Here is a 25,383-nt window from a genome sequence, read left to right as displayed (position 1 = left end):
AAACAAAATTCTGACTTTGAGGCAGCTCAGCATCCCATGAATTTCCACACACATGTAGGTAGCATGTTTGCTGTCAGAATTTTGCATAAAAAGTACCAAAGGCCATGAAAATGCTTGTTTCTGAGCAAATTGGAGCAATAACAATCACTTGCCCCAAATGTAACCTGAAAACAACATAGTGGGGTCGAAATTCCGACGTCCCGGGCCCGTACGAAGTTTCTACGGACCCGGGAAGGCATCGGAAAAGCTGGTTTTCAGCACGCAATGCTGGAGCTTGACAGATCATAGCCAGATCAGGAGTGAGGACATTTACATGGGCAAGATTGCAATATTTACCCATATCTTGCCCAGCAAATATCCTCAAAAATCTTGCGCCTGATAAAAACAGGCGCATAGCCTACTTTTACAGGCGCAAGTGTTTTAAAACACGGAAAAACATTAAAATAAAGTTATGAAAACATATTTTGTTAAAAACTCTCCCCACTACGTTAAGTTTATTTTAAGGCATAATTAAAAAAACATTTTTAAATCGGGAATATATATATATTTTTTTTATAAGACATTAATAACTTTAATTTAAATGAATCTTAAATATGTAGTGTATATTTTCTATTTTTTATTAGTGTTTTGGGTGGTTGGGGGGGGTGGGGGGGGGGGGGGGAGTTTCTCATTCATAATAATGGGAACTCCAACTTACGGCGTTCCCATTATTATGAATGAGAAAATACTGTACCTTGATTGGCTGCCCAGAGCCATGTGACTCCAGCTCTATCTTACGGACGTCCCTACGAGCACACGCTGCGATGTGCAGGGAGAGGAGGCCTCAGGACCGGGATCTCAAGCGGGCGCAGCAGCTTCAGGTAGGTGCACATTTTTTCTCTAAAATCTAGTCGAACGCCCGCGGGAAGGAGAAAACGGGATTTCTGAAACGTTAATGCTCGGTTTCTCTCTCGTCGGATGCTGCCTGGCTTGATGAGTATTTCCAGTATTTTCAGTTTATATTTCAGGTTTCCAGCATCCGCAGTATTCTGCCTTTGTGTTGCAATATAATGCTTTCTAACTGATCCCTCTTTCCTCTCCGCCCTTCCCCTTTCTTCCTCTCCTATTACTAGTGCTGGCATGCAGCTATCAGCAGTCCTCTGGTTCCTCACTCAACTGAGAATCTAAATTGGTGGACAATGCAATCAGTGGAGGTGGAGGAGACCAAGTTCAGCTTCATTTTATCCTTATTTAATGCCCTCATGTGCATATGTTTTGCAGATGTCACAGGACAGAAGTCAGTGAAGGCAATTTTTCTCCTCCCCAGTTCAGGGAGGAAGCCAATTGTCGTGGCCTCACCAATGTGTCACCTAGCTCAGCTAATGAACTTGGTTCCTTCCTGCTCTCTATAGCAGAGTAGCAAGGCATGGTACATTTACCCAATGAGCATTCAGACACGAAAAAAGTGAATTCCTTATTATATACATTTCACTATGTTCTCCGAGCGCAGGGTTGACATCCAGTGGGATGCCCGCACCCGTTGGGAGTGGAGTGACAGAGTGACCAATGTTCCCTCTAATTTGCATTTTTGGTGTGCGGTCCCTTTAAATTTGCAGCGGCCGTGCGCATCTTTTCAAGTGGAACAGCTGGTGAGTGGCCTGTGCAGGACCTCCCGATCATTGCGCGACCGAGCACCCGCACAGCTCAGGGGGAACATTGGTGGTGACCCTCATTCCTCCTCCATATTGCATCTGTCCATATATAATAAAATGGGGTCGTTGAAATAGAAACAACCCAGACTGTGATCTGCTGGATGTAAAAGCAGTGGAAGAAATGAGTTGCCTCTTATACCAGTAGGTACAGAAGAGAAGAGAGAAGAAGATATAAAGACCAGAAATTTAGCAACAAATTAGTGAATTAAAATCTGGTATTGAATTGATGACATTGTGTTTAATAAATTCAGGCAGTGATTTTCTCGGGAGAAAATATATTTTTACATTCTACATTACATAAACTAGAGATGATCCAAAACTCGGCTGCCCATGTCCTAACTTGCACCAAGTCCTGCTCACCCATCACCCCTGTGCCTAGGCAACAAACTCTGCAACTCCCTGCCTAGCTACCTCCTTAAAACTTACCTCTTTGACCAAACTTTTGGTCATCTGCGCTAATTTCTACTTATGTGGCTCGGTGTCAATTTTTTTCTCATAATACTCCTGTGAAGCGCCTTGGGACGTTTCACTACGTTAAAGGCGCTATATAAATACAAGTTGTTGTTGTGACTTGCTCTGACATCAGAACCAATACTAGAATAGCTCTGGAACTTTGCTGCTTTGACATGATAAGACCACTGTTAACTTTAAATTATTCATTTGCATTCTTACCTAATCAGATAGGATGTGGAACATTTTCTAAAAAGATACATATGGGCAACAGATTCTAAATATTATAAATGCTATACAGCAGCTGTTGGCTTAGGACATACGTATAAAAGTGAGTATAATCCCTCTCTGGACAGGTAGATGTGGTGAGTGCAAACCACCTCAACTTACTGTGCGCCTTTATAATGCCTCACTCATCACTCTACACGGATAATAAATCCCACGAGGGGATCTTACCTGTAACGTCTGGCTGAATCGTTTCAGGGGTGTGGCCTTCACAGGAGGAATGAGATTAGCTAAAGATGTGACTCGGGAAAGAGGTTTCACCCGCTTGTTACTGGGTTCCTAAAAAAAAAAAGGAAGGAGATGGTGAGAATATGTCAAAATAATTTTGCATTTGTTCCAGCCAATGAATTGTTGGGATCAACTAAACATGATGATACCCGTGCCAGTAAGGCTGGACAGGCTCACTGAGAAGATGTTTATCGTTTCTCATGACTGGTCACAGAATACATCTTTTATCCTTGCACACTTTATCGTTCTACATTGGAAAATTCATGTTCACATAATAACGTGCTTTGTCCCCAGAGTAAATTTACACTAATCAATAGCCAGCAGCCTGGATAACAAACAGCTCTGCTGTACATAAGGAATTTTAACTAGACAAAAGCACTATACACAAACATACTCACATCGATATGCTAATTTAACACACTCGTATGATTACAACATTTATCTGGCTCTAAAAGGTAGGAAAAGCTGCAAAGAGGTTAAATTCTCCCAGCTGAATGGCCATGTACCTTGTATTTTTTAATCTCCATTCCCCAAGCTGAAGAAGAAACAGGTCCAGTAGACAAAATCCCAAGAAATTATTAGCAAAAACCTCCATAAAGTACCCCAGAATAAACATCTCTGTATCGAAATCGATTCCCACAGAAAATTCTGCTTCTTCACCTCAGACGCGTGAGGCAAATCTCAGTCAAAGCTCTGGGGTTTCAGTGCATGCAAGCAGTCCTTCGAGAAGAATGATTCTCTGATTGCAGTCCTATATTTGGCAGTGTGCTGCAGCATCCACAATTAGGTAGCAATCGACACAGCAGAATACAGCTGCTTTAGTAGAATTCCAAGCAACATGCCTCTCTTCCAGCAACATGCCTCTCTTCCGTCAACCCCCCCAGGACCATCTGTCTCAATGTTATGATGTCTGCAGGATCAGTAAACACTTCCCTTTCCATCTTATCGGAGATGATACTAAAAGACTGCTTACAATCTTTTCAGACATGCATAGCTTCACTTTTGAACTTCAAAAAGGCACCAGAGCCTAATTAAATGTTCATCTTCAGAAACAATTCTCAGCAAAAAAAAATCCAGAAAATCTTGCCATATTTCCTTCTGTAACAGATACCTTATGCAATGTACCAAGCTTTGACTAACCCTCAGCTTCCCTGTCTCCCAAAGCCTCGTCCTCAATTACCATCTCCTTGATATCAGCACTCTGAGGCCTTCTGACGTCAATGCAGTTGCATTCATATTCTGATCAAACCTTCTATTTAAGCCCCTGAATAATCCTCCTATGGCAAAAACACCTCGCTTAACAACGAGTGCTTCCAGCTGAGAACAGTAGCTAATAGCCAGGCTTGCAGAATGGTACCCAGGCATGCAGCCGACAATAGACATCTTTACAATGCTCCTCGGGCAAATGTGCATGTTTACATTTTTAATAGTATAATTGATTCTAGTGCCTTGTTTTTAGAACATTTGCTCAGTGACTTTCACGTCTGTTTCCAGACATATTACAGCAAGGTTACTTAAAAGGTACAGTAACCTTTTTTGATTTTCTTGAAGGTGGACTTCAAGGATCAGAAACAAATGTAAGCATCATTCTGTTTAACAAAAATATAGTTTTTGTTTAAGAGTTTAAAAGCAAATATTTTAAAAAGAAAAAAAGTTAATTGCTATCTTTCAAAATTTGAAATTGTTTCGTGGTATGTACAGAAAAGACTGAAACTGTACTTCATGAAGTGCAGCTTATGAACTTTTTTTTAAACCAAATACCCTGGTTAAGGGTACCCCCCCGATCTTATGTAATTTCTCTGTCTCCTATGGCAGCTGGTAATTATTCCGCCATTCACACCCTATCTAGACTAACCTTTTCTAACTTCTGTTACCATTTCATGTCGGCCCATCATCCCTTTTTTGTCTCTAATCTCACCTGTCTTCCACTCTATCATAGAGCTTCCATTTTGTTCTTTCTTCCCCTCCCCCTTTCGGTGCTCTTTAAGAATCTGTTCTTTTTGAACATTCGCCAGTTCTGATGAAGGGTCATCTGAAACGTTAACACTCTTTCTCTCCACAGATGCTGCCTGACCCGCTAAGATTTCCACCATTTTATGACACAGGGACTTGGCAGCCTTGTTGGCAAATTGGAAGTTTCAATATTTTTTCTTATAGAATCATAGAATGGTTACAGCACAGAAGGAGGCCAGTCAGTCCGTCAAGCCCATGCCGGCTCTCTGCAAGAGCACTTCAGCTAGTCCCACTCCCCCGCCCTTTCCCCGTCACCCTGCAATTTTCTTTTCCTTCAGGTACTTCTCCAATTCCCTTTTGAAAACCACAACTGAATCTGCCTCCACCACCCTTTCAGGCAGTGCATTCCAGATCCTAACCACTCGTTGCATAAAAAAGCTTTTCCTCATGTTCTCATGTTGACTTTGGTTCTTCTGCCAATCACGTTAAATCTGTGCCCTCCAATTCTCGACCTTGATGTGCATTTGCAGCTTTAGATCTGCCTGCAGTGCTGGTTTTGCCTTTACAGTTGTAAAATTTCAACACCAATGATTTAGCACAAAATCAAAATTATGTGCACAAGGAGTTTTGATGCCCAAGACTGACAGGCCTGGTTAACATCACCAAATTATATTGACGTTAATTTCAATGAGTTTCAACGGCTACTTAAAGCCTTGCAGTTGCCTAGGTATTATTCTTTTTCAAGGATCCAGTGATGCTAATATTTTATTTTTTTAATCAGATTTTGATGTCAATTATCCAAAACTATGTCAAACCTGGGAAAAATAAACACGTCAGATTAGTTTGTCACAAAGTCAATGAAGTGCACAAATACACTTGTTTACAAACTTCTGTTTAAGGCAGTGTGAAATGATTGGATCATGTATAATTTGACCATGTCAGAGCAGAGAGAAGTGAGTCACTTGCATTGTGCTTTAAATTCCTGATCTAAAAAAATAACTTTCAAAATCAAATGCACCATTTCCTGTCTTTGTTTCATCAGTAACTCTAACATACAAAAGCATTTCTGCTAATATTCAAAGGAAACCAATCCAGTTTGAATTCATGGTTTTATTTTAATCTGCAATTTGTTTGATGGATAAGATGGGCTCGTTGTGCTATGTGTGAGTGTCTTGCTAAAAAGTGAAACAATAAGTAGAATTTAATAAACAATACCCAGAGATAATCAAATAGAATTACTTCTCAAGTAAAATGTGCAGCCAACAATCGAATCACAGGCAATAGCAGGTATGGAGATTCGTGGCTTTTGGAGTTAGCACAGCAACCGGCTGACAACTCAAAAATAATGTATTAAAATTAATGGTTAATTCAAATTGATACACAAAAGTTTTAAAAATGCCTGCCATGGGATTGATTTTAGGACTGTAATCTAATCAGAGGGCTCAGATGACAAGTTGTAAAATAATTGAACCTACTGTTATGGTTTATGATATCATCTGATCTCCTTGGTTTGATTACAGCCTTGTAATTACTTTCAGGTATCCACGATTTAGCTTCTAGATGTATTGCATTCGGAAAAGGAAAGATCCAAATTTTTCAAGTCAATTTTCACCTCCTCTACAGCACAATTTAAAAAAAAAAATTATCTTTGTTCCTCCTCTCCTTGCTTTCCAGTCTGTGATGGCACTTGCTGACACAGCATCTCTTTCAGCTCACTGGAGTTGATTGTTCATTGGTTTTGCTTATGCAAGTACTCTACCACAAATTCTGCAGGGTTGCACTATCAGCTGACAGGACAGATGTATAGTGGGGCGAGACGCATTGCATCATTTCCCATCCCATTGGGAATTGAATTATCACAAGGAACTCAAAACTAATAAAACTCACTGCAAGTCTGACAGGTACGTGCGAGTGACAGGCTGCAAAATAAATCGATCAGCTACTTCTTTCATTGCCTTAGCTTAATTTGCAAAACAATTCAAAGATATGAATAAAAATGAAAGATACGCAATGGGTAACAGTTTGATCTCAGAGCCCACATAACCCAACTGAATGTCCATGTACTTCATCATTCCCTACCTGCATTATTATTCCCCATTATGAAGTTGGTTTAAGTTGCAGGGTAAATAATCTTTTCAAATTCAATTACTTTGGAAGGTATAGAAACTGTGTTTTTCCTGGAGGGAGCCGAACCATTTTGAGACCAAGTGCAAGCTGCTCTGACTCGAGAGGCAAGTTATTTTCATTTCAAGTATAAAAACTTGGTTTGTATTCCCGGGTTTACATAGAAACATAGAAACATAGAAAATAGGTGCAGGAGTAGGCCATTCGGCCCTTCTAGCCTGCACCGCCATTCAATGAGTTCATGGCTGAACATGCAACTTCAGTACCCCATTCCTGCTTTCTCGCCATACCCCTTGATCCCCCGAGTAGTAAGGACTTCATCGAACTCCTTTTTGAATATATTTAGTGAATTGGCCTCAACAACTTTCTGTGGTAGAGAATTCCACAGGTTCACCACTCTCTGGGTGAAGAAGTTTCTCCTCATCTCGGTCCTAAATGGCTTACCCCTTTAGAAGACTCAGTTTAGAAGACTGAGGGGTATCTAGCGAGGTGATTAAAATGATTTGTAATGGTAAATACAGAGAAACTGGTTTCTCCTGGTGGGGGGAATCCAGAACAAGAGGACATAATTTTAAAACTAGAGCTAGGGTGTTTAGGAGGGAAATTAGCAAACACTTTTCCACACAAAAGATGGTGGCGAGCTGGAAGTCGCTCCATCAAAAGGCTGTGGACACTGAGTCAATTGAAATTTTCAAGATGGAGATCGCTAGATTTTTGTTGGGTGAGAGTATCCAGAGATATTGAGCAAAAGCAGATAAATGGACTTCTGGTACAGATCAGTTATGAGCTAACTGAATGGCGGAACAGGCTCGGGGGACTGAATGGTCGACTCCTGTTCTAATGTAATCTGGCTAGATCAATGTTATACTATGAGCTACCTATAAAATCAACAGGAAACTTTTAAAGAGGCCTGTCAAAGCAATAATCTTCAACAGTTTGAGAGTTTTTAAAATTAAAGAACAAAATATTCTTTGCAAAATTGTAAATGTACTCCCAAAGGGTTAGTGTGAAAATACACCACATAGTGCAATACTCAGTCAAGGCAGAAATTAGGCGTCTACATTTAGCTTCAGCACCCTGGCCAGGGGAGTGGAAGATTTTAAATAAAACGGGCAGTATCCCGCTTCTGATCACTATCCAATGACTCATGGAAAGTGGTCAGGCGCATAAGTCAGCTGAGGATTCTCTCACATGCCCTTTACAGTTGAATAGTCAACTGAGATTTACTACTTAGTCTCACATACAAAAAAATGGCCAATTGGGCCAGGTATCAGATGGTGCCCAGTGTTCATGGAATCTTGTCTCAGCATTACAACAACTTGCAATTAAAGCGTCGTTCGTTAGATGAATGTCCCAAGGCATTTTGCAGAAGTGTAACCAGACAAGTATGGAAGCTGAGTGAAAGGTGGGTCTATTGGTAGGGGTAAGCTTGGTTTAAAAAAGTGAGTTTTTAAAAGGGCCTTAAAAACAAGAGAGGGAGGCGGTGAGATGAGGGGTTAAGGGAGGGAATTCCAGAGAATGTAAACACAAGGATAAGAATTTTGAATTGGAGACGTTGAGTGACTGGGAGCCAATGTAGGTCAGCAAGAACTGTGGTGATAAGTGAACACGATCTGGTGTAGGGTAGGATACAGGTGGCTGAGCTTTGAATGAGCTTATGGAGGCTCACTGGAATAGTTGAGCCGGGAGGTGACAAAGCCAAGGATGGAGCTTTTAGCAGATGGGCTGAGGCAGGGGATGTTACGGAGCTGGAAGTAGATGGTGTTTGTCATGGAGAATATATGGGATTGAAAGCTCAGCTCGGGGATGAATAGGACACCAAGATGACAAACAGTCTGGTTCAGCCTGAGACAATGGCTGGGCAGGGGGATGGATTCAGTGGCGAGGGTACAGGGTTTGTGGTGGGGGATGGGGGAAAAGGTAATAGCTTCAATCTTACAATGTTCAACTGAAAGAAATAGTGGCTCATCAAAGACTGGATATCAGACACACACTGCCACCAAGGAGCAGCTTGTAAATGAGGAAGAGGAGGGGCCACGGACAAATCCTTGGGGGACTCAAGGTAATGGTGCGGGGTTGGGAAGATAAGCCATTGCTGAAGATACTATGGGTACATTTGGATAGGTAAGAGTGGAACCAAGCAAAGGCAATCCCACCGAGCTGGACAACAGAGGAAAATGGTGTCATTGAGCACTTCAAAGGCTATTCAGAGATCAAGGAAGGTAATGTAGCACAGTCACTATGGAGCTTATTTGTGACTTTGGTTAGGGCCGATTCACTGCTGTGGCAGGAATGGAAACCCTGATAGAGATTCAAACATGGAGTTGCTGGAAATATAGGCACATATTTGGAAACCAACAACACAGTCAAGAGCTTTGGAGAGGAAAGCAAGGTTGGAGATGGGGTGGTGACTTGCAAGGAAAGGAGGGTGGAGGGTGGATTTTCTTTTAATAAAAAGGAGCAAAGTTTTTGTTTCCATCCATTCACAGGATGTGGGCGTCGCTGGCAAAGCCAGCATTTATTACCCAACCCTAATTACACTCAAGTAGGCAGCGGTGAGCCGCCTTCTTGAACCGCTGCAGTCTGTGTGGTGAAGAAACTCCCAGTGTACTGTTAAGATAGGGCGTTCCAGGATTTTGACCCAGCAACGACAAAGGAACAGTGATATATTTCCAAGTCAGGATGGTGAATGACTTGGAGGGGAACTTGTAGGTGGCGGTGTTACCATGCACTTGCTGCCCTTATCCTTCTAGGTGGTAGAGGTCGCAAGTTTGCGAGGTGCTGTCGAAGAAGCCTTGGCGAGTTGCTGCAGTGCGTTTTGTAGATGGTACACACTGCAGCCATGGTACGCCAGTGGTGGAAGGAGTGAATGTTTTAGGTGGGAGATGGGGTGCCAATTAAGCGGGATGCTTTGATGGTGTCGAGCTTCATGAGTGTTGTTGGAGCTGCACTCATCCAGGCAAGTGGAGGATTTTCCATCACACTGCTGACTTGTGTCTGGTAGATGGTGGAAAATCCTTGGGGAGTCAGGAGGCGAGACACTCGCTGCAGAATACCCAGCCTCTGACCGCTCTTGTAGAAATCAGTATTTATGTGGCTGGCCCAGTTAAGTTTCTGGTCAATGGTGACCCCCAGGTGTTGATGGTGGGGGATTCAATGTTGGTAAGGCTGTTGAATGCCACAGAAAATGTACCTTTTTATATATGGAGGATCTTGGCATGGTTATTGTAAACAATGTACCAGTATCCTAGAAAGGTTATACCTGTATTATAAACAGGTTTCATATCTGGAATCAGATATGGTTATTATTCATGAAGCAAATTGTGGTTCTTTGAAACTTAACCAACATTACAGTTTGAGAAAAAAAAATGGTATTGCGTAACAACTTACTTGTATACGCCACTTAAAAACCTTAAGTGTTAGGGACTGGGCGACTGTGGGTGAGCACACTGCTCTTTCATCTCTGTGACCTGGCTCAAATTTTGCTCAGAGGAAATGATGGGATGAAAGTCTCCTCTGCACCCCTCTCTCTCATTCTCTGTGCCAGCTGAAAAGGGCCATTTGTAAAGTGAATTCAGCCAATATCAACCAATTTCCTGCTGGGCACAAATCCATAGCTGAGAGGTGCGCATAATTCAAACACATTAGCACTGGACACGCAATTCACTCAAGTTGTAGGGTGTTTGAAATGGAAATGTCACACCGGTGCAGTACTAAGCATTCTTCGGAGGTTGGGGTTAATGGAGCGAGTATACAAGAAACCTTATTCTGTATCTGGCCAAGCTATACAAGGTGCCAGAAGTGGATTGTTTTACTCCCCAGTGCTGACATATCTCACCCTGAACAATGAAAAACAAAACAGAAAAATTACAAAACAAAAAAAAGGAGGCAATATTCAAAAGTACAAATTTTGATCCTATAGATTCGATGACACATATCTTGGTTATTGTATTATTTTATTTCAGACCTTGGATTTGGGAATTAATTTAACGGCCACTGTATTTTTTGATCAATTTGGGATGTAGGGTAAAGGTGGTATCTCAGTGTAGTGAGCAGCACATACTTTAATTGAATGTAATATCTCCAAGTTTGCAGATGACACTAAGCTGGGTGACAGTGAGAGCTGTGAGGAGGATGCTAAGAGGTTGCAGGGTGACTTGGACAGGTTAGGTGAGTGGTCAAATGCATGGCAGATGCAGTATAATGTGGATAAATGTGAGGTTATCCACTTTGGTGGCAAAAACAGGAAGGCAGAATATTATCTGAATGGTAGCAGATTAGGAAAAGGGGAGGTGCAATGAGACATGGGTGTCATGGTACATCAGTCATTGAAGGTTGGCATGCAGGTACAGCAGGCGGTGAAGGCGGCAAATGGCATGTTGGCCTTCATTGCTAGAGGATTTGAGTATAGGAGCAGGGAGGTCTTACTGCAGTTGTACAGGGCCTTGGTGAGGCCACACCTGGAATATTGTGATCAGTTTTGGTCTCCTAATCTGAGGAAGGACATTCTTGCTATTGAGGGAGTACAGTGAAGGTTCACCAGACTGATTTCTGGGATGGCAGGACTGACATATGAGGAGAGACTGGATCAACTGGGCTTGTATCCACTGGAGTTTAGAAGAATGAGAGGGGATCTCATAGAAACATATAAAATTCTGACGGGATTGGACAGGTTAGATGCAGGAAGAATATTCCCGTTGCTGGGGAGTTCCAGAACCAGGGGTCACAGTCTAAGAATAAGGGGTAAGCCATTTAGGACCGAGATGAGGAGAAACTTCTTCACTCAGAGAGTGGTTAACCTGTGGAATTCCCTACTGCAGAGAGTTGTTGATGCCAGTTCGTTAGATATATTCAAAATGGAGTTAGATATGGCCCTTGCGACCAAAGGTATCAAGGGGTATGGAGAGAAAGCAGGAAAGGGGTACTGAGGTTGAATGATCAGCCATGATCTTATTGAATGGCGGTGCAGGCTCGAAGGGCCAAAAGGCCTGCTCCTGCACCTAATTTCTATGTTTCTATGTTAAGATAGACCTTTGCTCCCCACACCACAAACTCAGCTCTCACTTATGACTCCAAGAGCTGTCTATGCACAGCAGTGACCACATCCAGTAAAAGAGCTAAACCAAGTGACAGTAGCTGTAATGAACAACTCTTGCCCCATTTTTTGTACATGAAAATATATTTGGCAGAGGATGTTTGTTTAGCAAGCTCAAATGGCAGTGAGGGCAATGTTGCACACATCTGTGAAGGCAAGATTCTAATTTGCACAGAACGGTTTAAAATAGGTGGGCGGGCAGTTCTGTAAAATGTTACTTACTGTTCACTTATTTTTGGATTGCTCAATGTGTTTCAAGGTAAATTTGTTAAAATGAGTCCTTTTAGCACAGAGTAACAAGTCAGATTTGAACATCTTTGCATATTACAGTATTGTGAAACTTCCTACCTTTGAAAAAAGCCAGTAATTAGAATTTCATTGAGGTGCATGAAGAAGGTGTACTCCAATACCTTAGCTGTTGAATGTCCAAATCTTATAAATGATAGAGGGAAAGGAAGAGTAATGGCTAAGATGAAACAAAAAGGTCAATAGATGTTATTGTGTTTCATTTTCAGTTAAACTCTCTGCCACTCCTTGATCATTTTGAGCTTTCATTTTTTGGGACACTAAGGGAATAAGGGATAGGGCAGGAAAGTAGAGTTGAGGTAGAAGATCTGCCTTGATCTTAATGAATGGCTTATTCCTGCTCCTGTTTCTTATGCTTTTATGTTCTTGGTCAGGGTAAATGTGTTAGAACATAGAATCATAGAAATGTACAGCACAGAAAGAGGCCATTCAGCCCATCGTGCTCGAGTCGGTCGATAAAGAGCTAGCCAGCCTAATCCCACTTTCCAGTTCTTGGTCCGTAGCCTTGTAGGTTGCGGCACTTCAAGTGCATATCCAAGTACTTTTTAAATGCTATGAGGGTTTCTGCCTCTACCATCCTTTCAGGCAGTGAGTTCCAGACCCCCACCACCAATGAAAAATTCTCTCCTCAAATCCCCTCTAAACTTCCGACCACTTATTTTAAATCTATGCCTGTTGGTTATTGACCCCTCTGCTAAGGGGAATAGATTCTTTCTATCCACTCTATCTAACATAAAAGGGCACATAACACCTCTGCTTATTAGCACCATCCCATCACAAAAGACATTTTTAAACTGAAAAAAAATACACTTAATTCCAAACATTCTTCAACTATCTTCCTGAATCTTTTGTCCTTCTGCATTCTTCAATACATTGCTTTCATGTGGTTTGGAGAATAGTTGTCAGACTCTGTTACATCTACCTCTCAATATTGTGTGTTGATCATTTCCCCATTGAATTTTGTTATGCAAGGCAACCCACAGTCTTTATAATAACAGACCATTACCACACAGAGCTTCAGTGAAAATTAAGTTTGATCTCTGACTATTAATTGATCGCGGAGAAAGAACGAGGCAAGAGAGTTTTGCCATTGTCTGCTTTAGATTGAATCAGTGACCTGAATCAATCTATAAAGGAGACTGCAACACTCAGACCTGAACAATCACAGTGAATTCTCTTATGTTGCTCCTTCTCTTATTTGGTTGCATTAGCATTGTTCCCATAGCTGTAATCCTTTGACTGAGGCTAGAGAAGAATGAATGAGGATGGGTGGCTGGCACAGTTCACACAATGGAAATGCTGGAGCCAGACAGGTTGATTGCAGAACCCTGCTGGACCAGAGATGCAACTAATCCTGACAAAGACATGTAAAATTCAGCAACTAAAATAATTTGGAACACAGCCAAGAAATCAAGCATTATGTAAAGCCCTCGTCAAATTTTACCTGATTGCCACGGTCAGTGGAAGCACAGATATGGGCTTCTAGTGACTAACGCAGTTTTAAAAAAAACTCATGTTAATTAGACTCATCTGTGAATCAATGCTTTTGTTTCTTTGGACAATTATTTTGCGTTTCAGATTTCTTTGCTTTCTTTATGCTGATAGCTAACTTGCATACTCTTACAGGTAATTATTGTGTTGTAATTGTCAGTATCTGGTGACTAGAAATAAGGATTCTGTTCTATCCTTTTGCGGTTTACAGAGATATGAAGGATAGGCCATAAAACACAGGGTGGTGGCGACAGTAGCAAAGTGAGGCATTGTTGGAGGTTGGGGTACAAAATTAGTACAGGGTGGAGCAGGGGAATGATCAACTTGGCAGCAATATGGCTAGCAGAGCCAGACTTTCATTGTTGGAAAAGTAGCAGGGTTTGGAGGTACTGGAGTTCCATAACTGCTTTGTTTACTTTCTTCTTCTCCTAAACCATGTCTTTTAATAAAATTGTGTGTGCAAGATCTGCTGTATTGGATTCCCACTTAGTGGGAGGGTGGGAGTGGATTAACAAGCCTCACGAGGCAGGATAGGGAAGATACTACCTGACTGGATATAACAAAGGCGTACATTGATATTTAGGTTTCGGAGCTGTAAGGCATAACAATTATACACATGTCACCCTAGTTACCACTTCTATGCCACTTACTTAACATGCAGAATAATAAAGTTTTAAATAAACTCCACTTCCACTGCCTTTCCTAATTTTTGTCCAGTAAATTTGAGAAAACAATAACTTGCATTTATAGAACAAATTTAGCATAGAATAAAATCTCAAGATACTTCACAAAGGTGCAAGAAAAAAAAAATGAATGCTGAGCCAAAGAATGAGACATTTGGATAGGACACCAAAAGCTGCTTTGAAGAGGTGGGTTTAAGTGAAGGTCTTGAAGGAGGAGGGGAGGCGGACAAGCGGAGAAGTTTAGGAAGAGAAATCTAGAATGGCGGGCTAGGTGGCTGATTGCATGGTCTCCAATGTTAGGGAAAAGGGAGGAGAGGTTCCATAGGAGGCCAGAGGAAGAGAGTTTGGAGACCGGGGGAGGGGATTGTGGACATTATAGAGATAGGAAGGGACGAGGTCATGAAGCAATTCAAACTCAAGGATGAATTTTTAAGTTCCAGGTGTTGGGTGACTAGAAACCAATGCAGGTCAGCGATGATGGACGAGTGGGACATGGTATACAATAGATAGGAATTTTTTGAAATTAACTTTTAAGCTAATGGCTGTTTTTACCATAACCATTTATGGACATGTGTTTAAAGAATATCATCCAACATCTGGAAAAATGATACTGCTTCGATCTGAAATGGTAATTATTCAGTATATGTACGGAACCACAGATCAAATCTTCAGTCACAGCCTTCCTTCAATTCCCTTGATATTAACTTTTTTTTTACAAAATGTTACGCATAGTCCTCAAAGAATGACTGCATTTGATTTCTACAGATTTGTCCAATGATTTGAATCTTCCGCAGATGAAAGGCCCTGAATATAGCAGGTCATCCAAATGGATCCTAATGTTCTATAACATATAGTTTCAGCTGTCTGTTTTTCAAATTATGGTAGTCTGTACTTTGAGCTTAAAGTAATTATATGGTATGACAGCACAGCATGCCTGATTTATTTTTTTGAAAGAGATACTTCTCACTATACAATATAGACCTATAAAGCAAACAAGTATTGCTTCCTCCTTCTACACCAGATATCCTTGAAGGTTCAGTGAATCTTAATTTAAAAGATGTAATTCAACTGTCTCTATCTTTGGGGTTTTTTGAAAGTAGATCTCGTTTTTTTTAGTTCTAACCACATTCACTATTTCTACAGCTGCACATCTGTGAAGACTAAACTACCTTCTAATTTACAGCTGTTGTCAAGGTCTGTCATTGAACCGGCTATTATAATCAACAAATTCTACTTAAAAAAAAAATTTGGATATGCTAACTTGAAAGTTATTGAAATATTTCAGATAACCAAAACTATTATGGATAGGAAATCTGTGAGGTGTACTATTTTGCATGGAACCAGCAGCCCAGCCAGTACCAGATTAAAGCAACTTTGTTGTATTCATTTGTAAAGCAAGAACCAGTAAGAATTATTCCTGATCTGGGCTATCAAAGATATGATTAGCCGATGAGTGGTATACAATTCCAAAGTGTTCCAAAGATTCATAACTTACAAACACAATAGTCTTCTTCTTTAAAGGTTACGTACAGTAAGGCACCTCTTCTGCATTAAAGTCTGCTTGTCTCTGCTGATTAGGTGTTACTCAACCGCTCAAGACAATAACACACTTGAACTTTTTTTTTCACAAAAAGACTTTGCATTTAGCTAGAGGCCCATTATGTACAGTGCATGTCAAATGTTTCCTGCTACAAGACTAACAGGATTGAGAAATTGGATTCAAGCATTCCCAAAGCCTTCAATCTGGTTGGTATTAAATTACCTCAGAGACACATGAGTCTTTGTGCTGTGCACGCTAGCATTTCTTTGGAGTGATTCACCACAACCTGAAATCACTTTTACCTGCACACACCCAAGAAGACAACTCCAATGCATGCACCTTCCTCAACTTGAAATCATTGGTGAGTTACTAGTTATTAACCTGGACTGAGGTTTACTAAATAGCATCCCTTTGACAAGTGAAACTGTTCTGAGATTGTTTTTAAACAGAATACAAATTTTTTTCACTCTACCCAATATTTACAAGAATGTTTCATAATGAAGGGCAAAATATTGTTATATTAAATGTTGATGAGATGGGTTATTATTTTGAATTTAAAATATATATATTTTTTAATCTCTTCTGATTTCCATGGGGTTAATTAGCACTTGATATGGTAGTAAGCCATACAGAGCAGAGGGATCCCTGCACACATTCCAACCTCAAAAACTCGCAAGAGGTTACTAAGAACTTCAGAAAAGCTGACAGCCCCAGAAAAGCAGTCAACTCAAAGACAGCCCTGGATGTAGGCCTGAGGACACATGATGATAAGGGATTGAACTATAAGTTCAATGGGACATTGGCAGACCATAACTTAAGTTGAAGGTACATCCAACAGTTGGTCACTTTTGTTGTAGGTAGACAACAGTGCAGTTTGCAGCAATGGCGAGTTAAAAAATTGCCAAAGATAGCAAATTTATTTTCTGGGAGGAACTGGAGTGTTCGTCCTTTCAAAGATTTTCATTTTTAACACCTGTTGTGTATTTTCCATCATTTTGGAGCCTGCTGCAATTCTTCCTTTCAAACCAAAATAGTTTCTCAAGGAAGGATAATTTTAAAATGGGTCAATGCCTTCTGTTAAAATAATGGACAGAGAAATACCATATGAAGGAATCAAGCATTCACACACTACTAAAGCAACAGTAATTTCTAGCTCTTTTGAAAGTGTTGAAAAGGCTTATTTTCTTACACACTGCAGTGATTAATGAAATGAAGCGCACAAAGTTGTCTTTCCCATGCAAGCACAGGGAGCTGAATGTTGTGTTCTCAGGCACATCTGACTGAGCCTCCATTCTGGGGGTGGCAATATATTATACATCATTTCATATTTTCCCATGCATGTTGACTGGTTTAATATAGGTGATGCAGACACATTCCTCAGTTACTCCCAAGATAACAAAAGGGACCTCAACCATTTGCATGCAAACAAATTGAAATCAGCTAAAGTACAGAACGTAACCAGACATGATGACTCGCATACAAACAAGCCAATGGCCCACATCACACATTATAGCAGTATACCAGTAAATTCCTAAATATGGAAGTCTCCAAATAGTAATTTGTCTAACTTAAGTAAAACTCATCAGGACTTCAGCCCCACTCTATCTCCAAACACCTGCAATTCCACTAGTATGTGAAAAGATTCCTCAATAAAACCAATTAATGCATTCACAATAGGAATCATCCTCCTTATCTCAAAACGTTGCTCCAAATAGCCTTGATGAAAATAAGCCTTCATAAGAAAACAGCCAGAAAGTATCTTTGAGAAAAATGTTAAGTTTTTAAAAGCTGCAATTTAGCAGCTTATTATATGAAAACTCTTTTGGGACAGATACTAAATAAAAACACCTGTAACTGTGATTTTCAGAAACCAACAGCTCATCTTTTCTGCCTGAGGTTTATGCACAACCAACAGTGGGGGGAAAAAAAATTGTGTTTAACATACTTCAGTTCTGCTCCTAATTGATTTAATTGTTCTGACAACCTCCAGTTGTGCCTGCTGACTGATTTGAATGGTTCATATTGACAACCTCCAATCCCAGTAAAAGTAAATGCTGATATATCTTGTAAAATGCTGACAAGGTGACTCTTGGATTGAAAAGGTGATGGCTTGCATATATGTCTCTGGCAAACCTCACCTGGGACAGCACTTGGGCCGTACAATTGATCCCAATGACCCTGAGCTAGGGAGCGAGAGAGACACATAGACAGAAAAAAATCTGGTGTCTACAGAACACGTGTCAACACAATCAGGAGAGGAAGGGGGAAATATATATATTTTTTTAAAGTGATATAAACATTGTACTGGAAAGGACAGTTTCAGTTTTATACTGAAACGAATAAATAATAGAGAAATTAAGAATACATCTTTCTTGTTAACAATCTGAGAAGCTATGTCCCCCAAAAATTACATGGGTTACTGATATACCCAAAGCAAGAAAAGCCTGAAAATAAAAAGCAGCCAGGGGTTGCTGACCCAGGATAATACCTTGAGGCTAAATGAGCTGTAGCTAGGGATACAGGTGTGCCGTCACTGCAACTCCCTCCTGCTGGGTCACTTTCTACACCCAACATTTTGTGTATTGAAAGCCTTAGGTAACAGAACCTGAGCAACGAAGGATACTACATTGATAGGGTCAAAATGCATTTTTAGTCATTGTTACTTAACTTTCTGTTCACACACAGTATTATCTCTGAAATGAAACCGAATCCTTTTATGTCAGTGTTCCTGTCAAGCGAACAGAAGAAGTGAAGAAGGTATCCATTTCTAATCTGTGCTACTTATTTCAGTTCTCATTACCTGAAAAATAATTAATCTTGGCAGTATTGGAAAAGTCTCGTCAAGTACAAAATATTTTACTGCAAAATGCATTTTTGATGGAGATAACACCACTCAAAAAACATCAGATATCAACTATAAATTCCTTCTGAATTAATAATGAATTTGATTTTCCAAATTTTATTTCTAAATTATCCTTTCTCCACACTGAGTGGCATCATGTGGCTGCTGTGTCCACGTTGCTGATGTTTCTCCAAAATAAATTAAACATCACGAGAAAACAGCAGTTATCAATTTTTAAATTGTAATTCAAGTTGTGCCAAACACTTACATCTTGCTCAAACTGGCAAGATGATGAGATCAATCAAGTTTAAATTTGAAGAACTAAAGTTAAAACAGAGCTGGTTGAAGACTTGAATATACTCAGACAGAACTCTTTGTTGTTAACCACACGGTAAACTCGAATGCTGTTACAGCATGCTGAAGCTAGAAGGCATCCGAGTCGTGATTATTCATAACATAAAATTCTAGACTGTCGTATAACTCCTCCCCCCACCCAAAAATACAGCTTGTGGGTTTGAATCAGCGGTGAATGCTTTAATGACTGTTGCGTGATTATGAACTGCACATAAAGCTCAACATTATGAGGTTAAAATTTCCTTTAAAAGCAATCAGTGCAAAAAATATATTGAGTGATTCAAAACAATCTGAATCAAAAGTCAATTTAAAGACAGATCTAATTAACACATCTCAAAGTGCTTCACATATAATAAATTACTCTGAGGGGAAAGTGGCTGTTATGCAAGCAAATGAATTAGTCTGTATCTCACCAAACAGTGCCTAAACCTCGACACTACTTGATAAACCATATAAAGGCAGGGGATTGAATTTAACTGGAAGAATATTTAGAAAGAGTTGATTAAAAGGCAAGTTGTGATAACGTTGATTAATTGCAAAGGTTTGAGAAGACAGCTTTTTAATACTTTTGGGATGATATTGTAGGTAGGTGAGACTCGAGGGTAAAGAGATACAGCAACTTCAACTTCATATCTTTAGGCTAAAATTCGACTGACTGGATGGGACAATTCAATTTACCACTGAAAATGTTCGTACTTAATCGAGACCCTTTGCCTAGAACTGAATAGAACTTAAAATAGATACAGCAACACATTAGCAAACAACCATTTTCCAACATTTGTAATTAATCAGATTTATAGTCTTGTCACACTGTAATAATCTTTCACTGAACAGCCTGACTTTTAAATCAGCACAAGTACACACGGAGATCAGGGAGTAGATTTTGAATAAAGTGGACCATTGGCTGAAAGTTGGCGCTTCCAATCAGCAGACACCGCCTTATAACAGGTACATTCCCCATTAGGGTGCCGAGTCCTCAAAACCAATCTGAGACGGTTTTAGCCAAAGAAAAATGATGTACTCTGCAGGTTTAAAACAAACATACTTGGGACCCACTCGATCTGTAAATACAACTCACACCGGGAGAGGAGACTCGAGGTTTTCCTCTCCGCAGCATTAAGAGCACAAACCCATATGGAAACTGCACTGCAAAAGTCCACTCACAATAAAATTCCTGCACTTTTCCTGAGCCCAGGAGGGCTAGACTGCTTTCCCTCCCCCTCTGCTGGCTGCCAGTTCTAATCCTCAAAGGGGTTGCACATTACTGTATAAACAAAGTACAAACCGCTGAGTGAAGCGGCCAGGATGGAAGTGGCAGACTTTGGAAATCAGAGAGGATTTCACATCAGCTGCTGTCTGGATTGGAGACTTCAAAGACTAGGAGGGACACGGAGCAGTTCTGCCTCTTAACAATGGGAGCGAGAAACTCAGTCGATTTACTCCAGCGAACTCGTGCAGAGGGCTTTCAAAGGTTTCAAGAGAAAGATTTTGACAGCTTAAAAAGGCTGTCATTGTGGAGGAAATATCAAAGCTGTTTTCCATTCTTTCAACATTAAACGCCTTATCTAAAATACACACTTATAAAAAATAGTCAACTTGGCATCATTTTGCAAGTGATCAGTTTAACCGAAGACATTTGCTTTTGAAATAACAAGCTAGGCGCCTCACAATGGAAAGACTGAGTCTGTACAATTGTTGCTCAATGCTGTTTCTTGCACTCAGAAGTAGAACGATTAAATACATCGGCTCAGCAAGAAAGTCAGCACAAAGCAAGTGCGCGCAAATCTAGACACAACACACATTGCAAAGGGTACCTCGGTCTCTTTAACGCTGGAGCTAACTGTCTGCCCTTCCAAGGCACAATTTGTCCTCTTGGCTGCGATACAGTATGGGTAATCCTTGGCCACCATGGTGGCGACAGGTGAGGGGACCTTGGGGCTCACAGCTGACGATATTGCAGTACGGAGCTCAAAGGCCAAGCTGTGTCGTCCAGCCACGGTGCTGCCGAGAACTGCAGTCTGTCCGCTATCTCGGCTGCATGACCTGAGCAGCTTCCACCGCACGACTGCCACAGCGGAGGGGGAACAGGCTCCTGGTCACAGCAGCAAGAGTGGAAGCCGCCAGTCATCGCAAGCAACCCGCCCACAGGCAGCGGGGAGGCGGGCGCACACTGTGCAACCCAAGCGGCACAATGGAGCAAACCCGTGAGCCGCACAACGCATACTTTCCGAGCAATTTAGCGAAACTCTGCTTCTCACCCACCCCCTGCACACTGGCTCGGGTTTGATCTGCACGGCTCTGGAAAAGGGGCATCCCTGGTTTTGTTAATTTTAGATTGCAGTGGGCCTCGATGCAAAACGCTGTTAGTTTTGTTACCTACATTTTCTGGGGCTATTACATTTATCTTCGGTTTTTTTTAATCAAAGAGGTACTCGTATTTTTTCCACTGGGCATTTTCCTCTTGTCAAGCACCATCATTCTTCAACTGCAAACCAACCCTATCTGTCAATGCCACTCTATCACCAGACGCTAGGAAATACGAGAGGTCCGGGCAAATCATCCCTGCTGAGTCTGTTTTCCTCTACTCCCAGTCCAAACTTAGCATGTTCACAGAGAGCAATTCAAAATCTGAAGCTTACAATGTCAAACTGTAGCTTTGAACTAACATCCCTCTACTCCATGGTGGAATAGCATCAACCCACCAATGTGCCATGTTCCCTATCCTCATCCGAAATTGACTGAGAAAGACTTGGATTTATATAACGCCTTTCACAACCACCAGACATCTCAAAGTGCTTTACATAGAAACATAGAAAATAGGTGCAGGAGTAGGCCATTCGGCCCTTTGAGCCTGCACCGCCATTCAATAAGATCATGGCTGATCATTCCCTCAGTACCCCTTTCCTGCTTGCTCTCCATACCCCTTGATCCCCCAACTCCCTCTTGAATATATTCAATAAACTGGCATCAACAACTCTCTGCGGCAGGGAATTCTACAGGTTAACAACTCTCTGAGTGAAGAAGTTTCTCCTCATCTCAGTCCTAAATTGCCTACCCCTTATCCTTAGACTGTGTTCCCTGGTTCTGGACTTCCCCAACATTGGGAACATTCTTCCCGCATCTAACCTGTCCAGTCAGAATCTTATACGTTTCTATGAGATCCCCTCATCCTTCTAAACTCCAGTGAATAAAGGCCCAGTTGATCCAGTCTCATATGACAGTCTAGCCATCCCTGGAATCAGTCTGGTGAACCCTCGCTGCACTCCCTCAATAGCAAGAACACCTTCCTCAGATTAGGAGACCAAAACTGAACACAATATTCCAGGTGAGGTCTCACTAAGGCCCTGTACAACTGCAGTAAGACCTCCCTGCTCCTATACTCAAATCCCCTAGCTTTGAAGGCCAACATACCATTTGCCTTCTTCACCACCTGCTGTACCTGCATGCCAACTTTCAATGAATGATGAACCATGACACCCCAGGTCTCGTTGCACCTCCCCTTTTCCTAATCAGCCAATGAAGTGTCGTCACTGTTGTAATGTAGGAAACACGGCAGCCAATTTGCGCACAGCAAGCTCCCACAAACAGCAATGTGATAATGACCAGATAATCCGTTTTTGTTATGTTGATTGAGGGATAAATATTGGCCAGGACACCGGGGATAACTCCTTTGAAGTAGTGCCATGGGATCTTTTACTTGAGAGAAGACGTTCCCGTTTAACATTTCATCCGAAAGATGGCGCCTCTGACAGTGCAGCACTCCCTCAGCACTCCACTTCAGTGTCAGCTTAGAATTTATGTGCTCAAGTCCTTGGAGTGGGACTTGAACCCACAACCTTCTGACTCAGAAGCGAGAGTGTTACCCATTGAGCCACAGCGGACTCCATAAGCTTGACTAGAAGCTTGTTAATTAATTTATTTTCACCTACCCCTCTTCAATGGCTCAGTGAATAACTCTCTGCTGAGTTAGTTGCTTGGGCAGCAACCGGGGCACTACAATCAACTTCAGCAAGTCTGGGTTAGCGAGAAGAAAATTGGCCAAATCCCTGGTCGCTATCTGGACTGAATGGAGTTTCGCTGTGATCCCAATGGTCAATATTATTGTCAAGGTTCAAGCTTGTAGAGTGGCCAATTAGATGAGTCAACGGCTTCAGGAGAGGAGAAATTGGCAAGAAAAAGAAATTGTATTCTTTGCTCCATCTCCAACCCCACTTTCCTCTCAAGTTCTTGAATAAGTTGTCATCTTCCAAATCTGTGCCCATTGTTCCCACAACTCCTCTTTGAATTTCCCCAATCAGGATTCCATCTCTATCACAGCACCGAACTGGCCCTAATCAAAGTCGCAATTGACATCTGCTGTGACTGTGACTGGAGCGACATGATCGGGGCCCAGGAGAGGCGTGAGTTCGGGGCCCAGAAGAGGCGAGGGTCCAGGGGCAGCACGGGCCAGCCCACACTGCAATGTGTGTGCACACTAGGTCAGTATAGCGGAGCTGGTCTCCAGTTGCCTTGGTTAATCCTTGCCACTGGACCAAGACCTAACTCTGTCAAGCCCTTGTGGTAGCTGGTGTGCAATGGCCTCCACACGTTAAAAAAAATCTACACACAGGCATCTTCCACCCTTCAACATGTAGTTTGGGTACCTGGAATATCAGGTCCCACATTGAAACTCCTGTGAACTCATCCCTTTTTGGTGTGGAAGCAAGTCATCCTCAATAGGAGGGACTGGCTAAGAAGATGATGATAATGTATGATCCCTCCTCAACCTCTCTGCAGCCTTTGACAGGGTTGACCACAATATCTTCATCCAATGCCTCTCCTTTGTTCAGCTCAGTGGGATTGCCCTCGCTTGGTTCCACTCTTACCTATCCAATTGTAGCCAATCTTCTCTTTCCACCCCAGCACCATTATCTCTGAAGTTCCTCAAGGATCTGTCCTAGGACCCCTCCTCTTGTTCATCTATATGCTTCCCTTAGAAGATATCCTCTGTAGACATAGACCAGCTTCCACAAGTACACTGATGACACCAAGCCCTGCCTTCCTATCACCGCCCTTGACCCCTTCACTGCCTGTGTCTTGTTAGCCCGCTTGTTCAACCTTGAGTCTTGGATGAGCCACAATTTTGTCCAGCTAAATATTGAGACTAAACTGAACCCATCATCTTCAGCCCTGCTACAAACTTTGCATCCTTGCAACTGATTCCATCCCACTCCCCAGCCATTGTCTCAGGTTGGACCAGACTGGTCGCAACCTTGGCATCCTATTCAACCCCGAGCTGAGCATTTGACCCTACATCTTCTCCATCACAACAATGCCTAGTTCCATCTCCATAACATTGCCCACCTTCGCCCCTACTGCAGCCCATCTCCTGCTGAAACCCTCATCTAAAGCTTTCCAGACTCGACTATTCCAATGCTCTTCTGCCAGACTCCCACCTCTGTAAACTTCAGCTTATCCAAACCTCTGCTGCTTGTATGCTATCCTGTACCAAATCTCGCTCGTCTATCACCTTTGTCCTCACTGTTACAATTGTTTTTTATTTTTCTCCGACTAGGGAGAGATAAATGTAGCTGCAGCTCCCACTCCTGATTGCTTCTAGTGCAGACTAATGGAACAGCACATGTACGGACATGATGGAACTCAGCTCTGCTAGATTCCAAGGTTTGGCTGGTGGTTAGGCTGGTAATTTGTCACAAACAAAATGCTGAAAATCACACAGCAATTACTGGGAAAAATCACGCAGACAATTATAGGAAATTCCTCAACCATGGAAATGGTGTTAGATTCTGATTAATATGTAGAGATATTAAAATATTCAAATTCCAAACTAGCTTGATGGAGACAGAAAAAGAAAGGATAAAGCAGATTCTGCCATTGGGCACTCCAGTGAGGAACAGTGCTTGCAGCCAGTGCAAGTCAGGAGATCACAGGGTTGGAGTCTGCCAATTCACATTTATTTTAATGGATGGAAAATCATGAGCTGCGCACCAGAAATTTCCCGAGTTGCGCTTTTACCTCATTGCCACAGTTCCTGGGCATAGGCATGCCCATTGTGGTTATGTTACTGGATTAGTAATTCAGAGGCTTAGACTAATGATCCGGAGACATGAGTTCAAATCCATCAGAGGTGGCAGCACCGTAGAATACATTCGGCAGGGAGTGGCCCTAGAAGTCCTCAACATTGACACCGGACACCATGAAACATAGAAAATAGGTGCAGGAGTAGGTCATTCGGCCCTTCGAGCCTGCACCACCATTCAATATCATGGCTGATCATGTAACTTCAGTACCCCACTCCTGCCTTCTCTCCATACCCCCTGATCCCTTTAGCCATAAGGGCC

General features: G+C 41.7%; 1 protein-coding gene across 2 annotated transcripts in view; it reads right to left on the bottom strand.

The window, feature by feature from the left end:
- The window catches only part of arhgef3 (Rho guanine nucleotide exchange factor (GEF) 3), a 376,120-nt gene that overhangs the window by 20,438 nt on the left and 330,299 nt on the right, over positions 1-25,383 (bottom strand). The window contains exons 1-2 of one of the 2 annotated variants that reach the window (XM_070895286.1): positions 20,857-21,093; positions 2,598-2,705 (exon numbers count right to left, since the gene is read on the bottom strand). In XM_070895286.1, coding sequence (XP_070751387.1) covers positions 2,598-2,705; positions 20,857-20,952 — 204 coding nt within the window. In that variant the 5' untranslated portion in view covers positions 20,953-21,093. Of the gene's footprint in view, positions 1-2,597; positions 2,706-20,856; positions 21,094-25,383 lie in introns of those variants that run through there. The other variant, XM_070895285.1, reaches the window with a different exon arrangement.

This window comes from Pristiophorus japonicus, chromosome 12 (genome assembly GCF_044704955.1).
Source record: "Pristiophorus japonicus isolate sPriJap1 chromosome 12, sPriJap1.hap1, whole genome shotgun sequence".
In the NCBI taxonomy this organism is placed as follows: domain Eukaryota; kingdom Metazoa; phylum Chordata; class Chondrichthyes; family Pristiophoridae; genus Pristiophorus; species Pristiophorus japonicus.
This window is presented reverse-complemented; position numbering and strand designations above follow the sequence as displayed.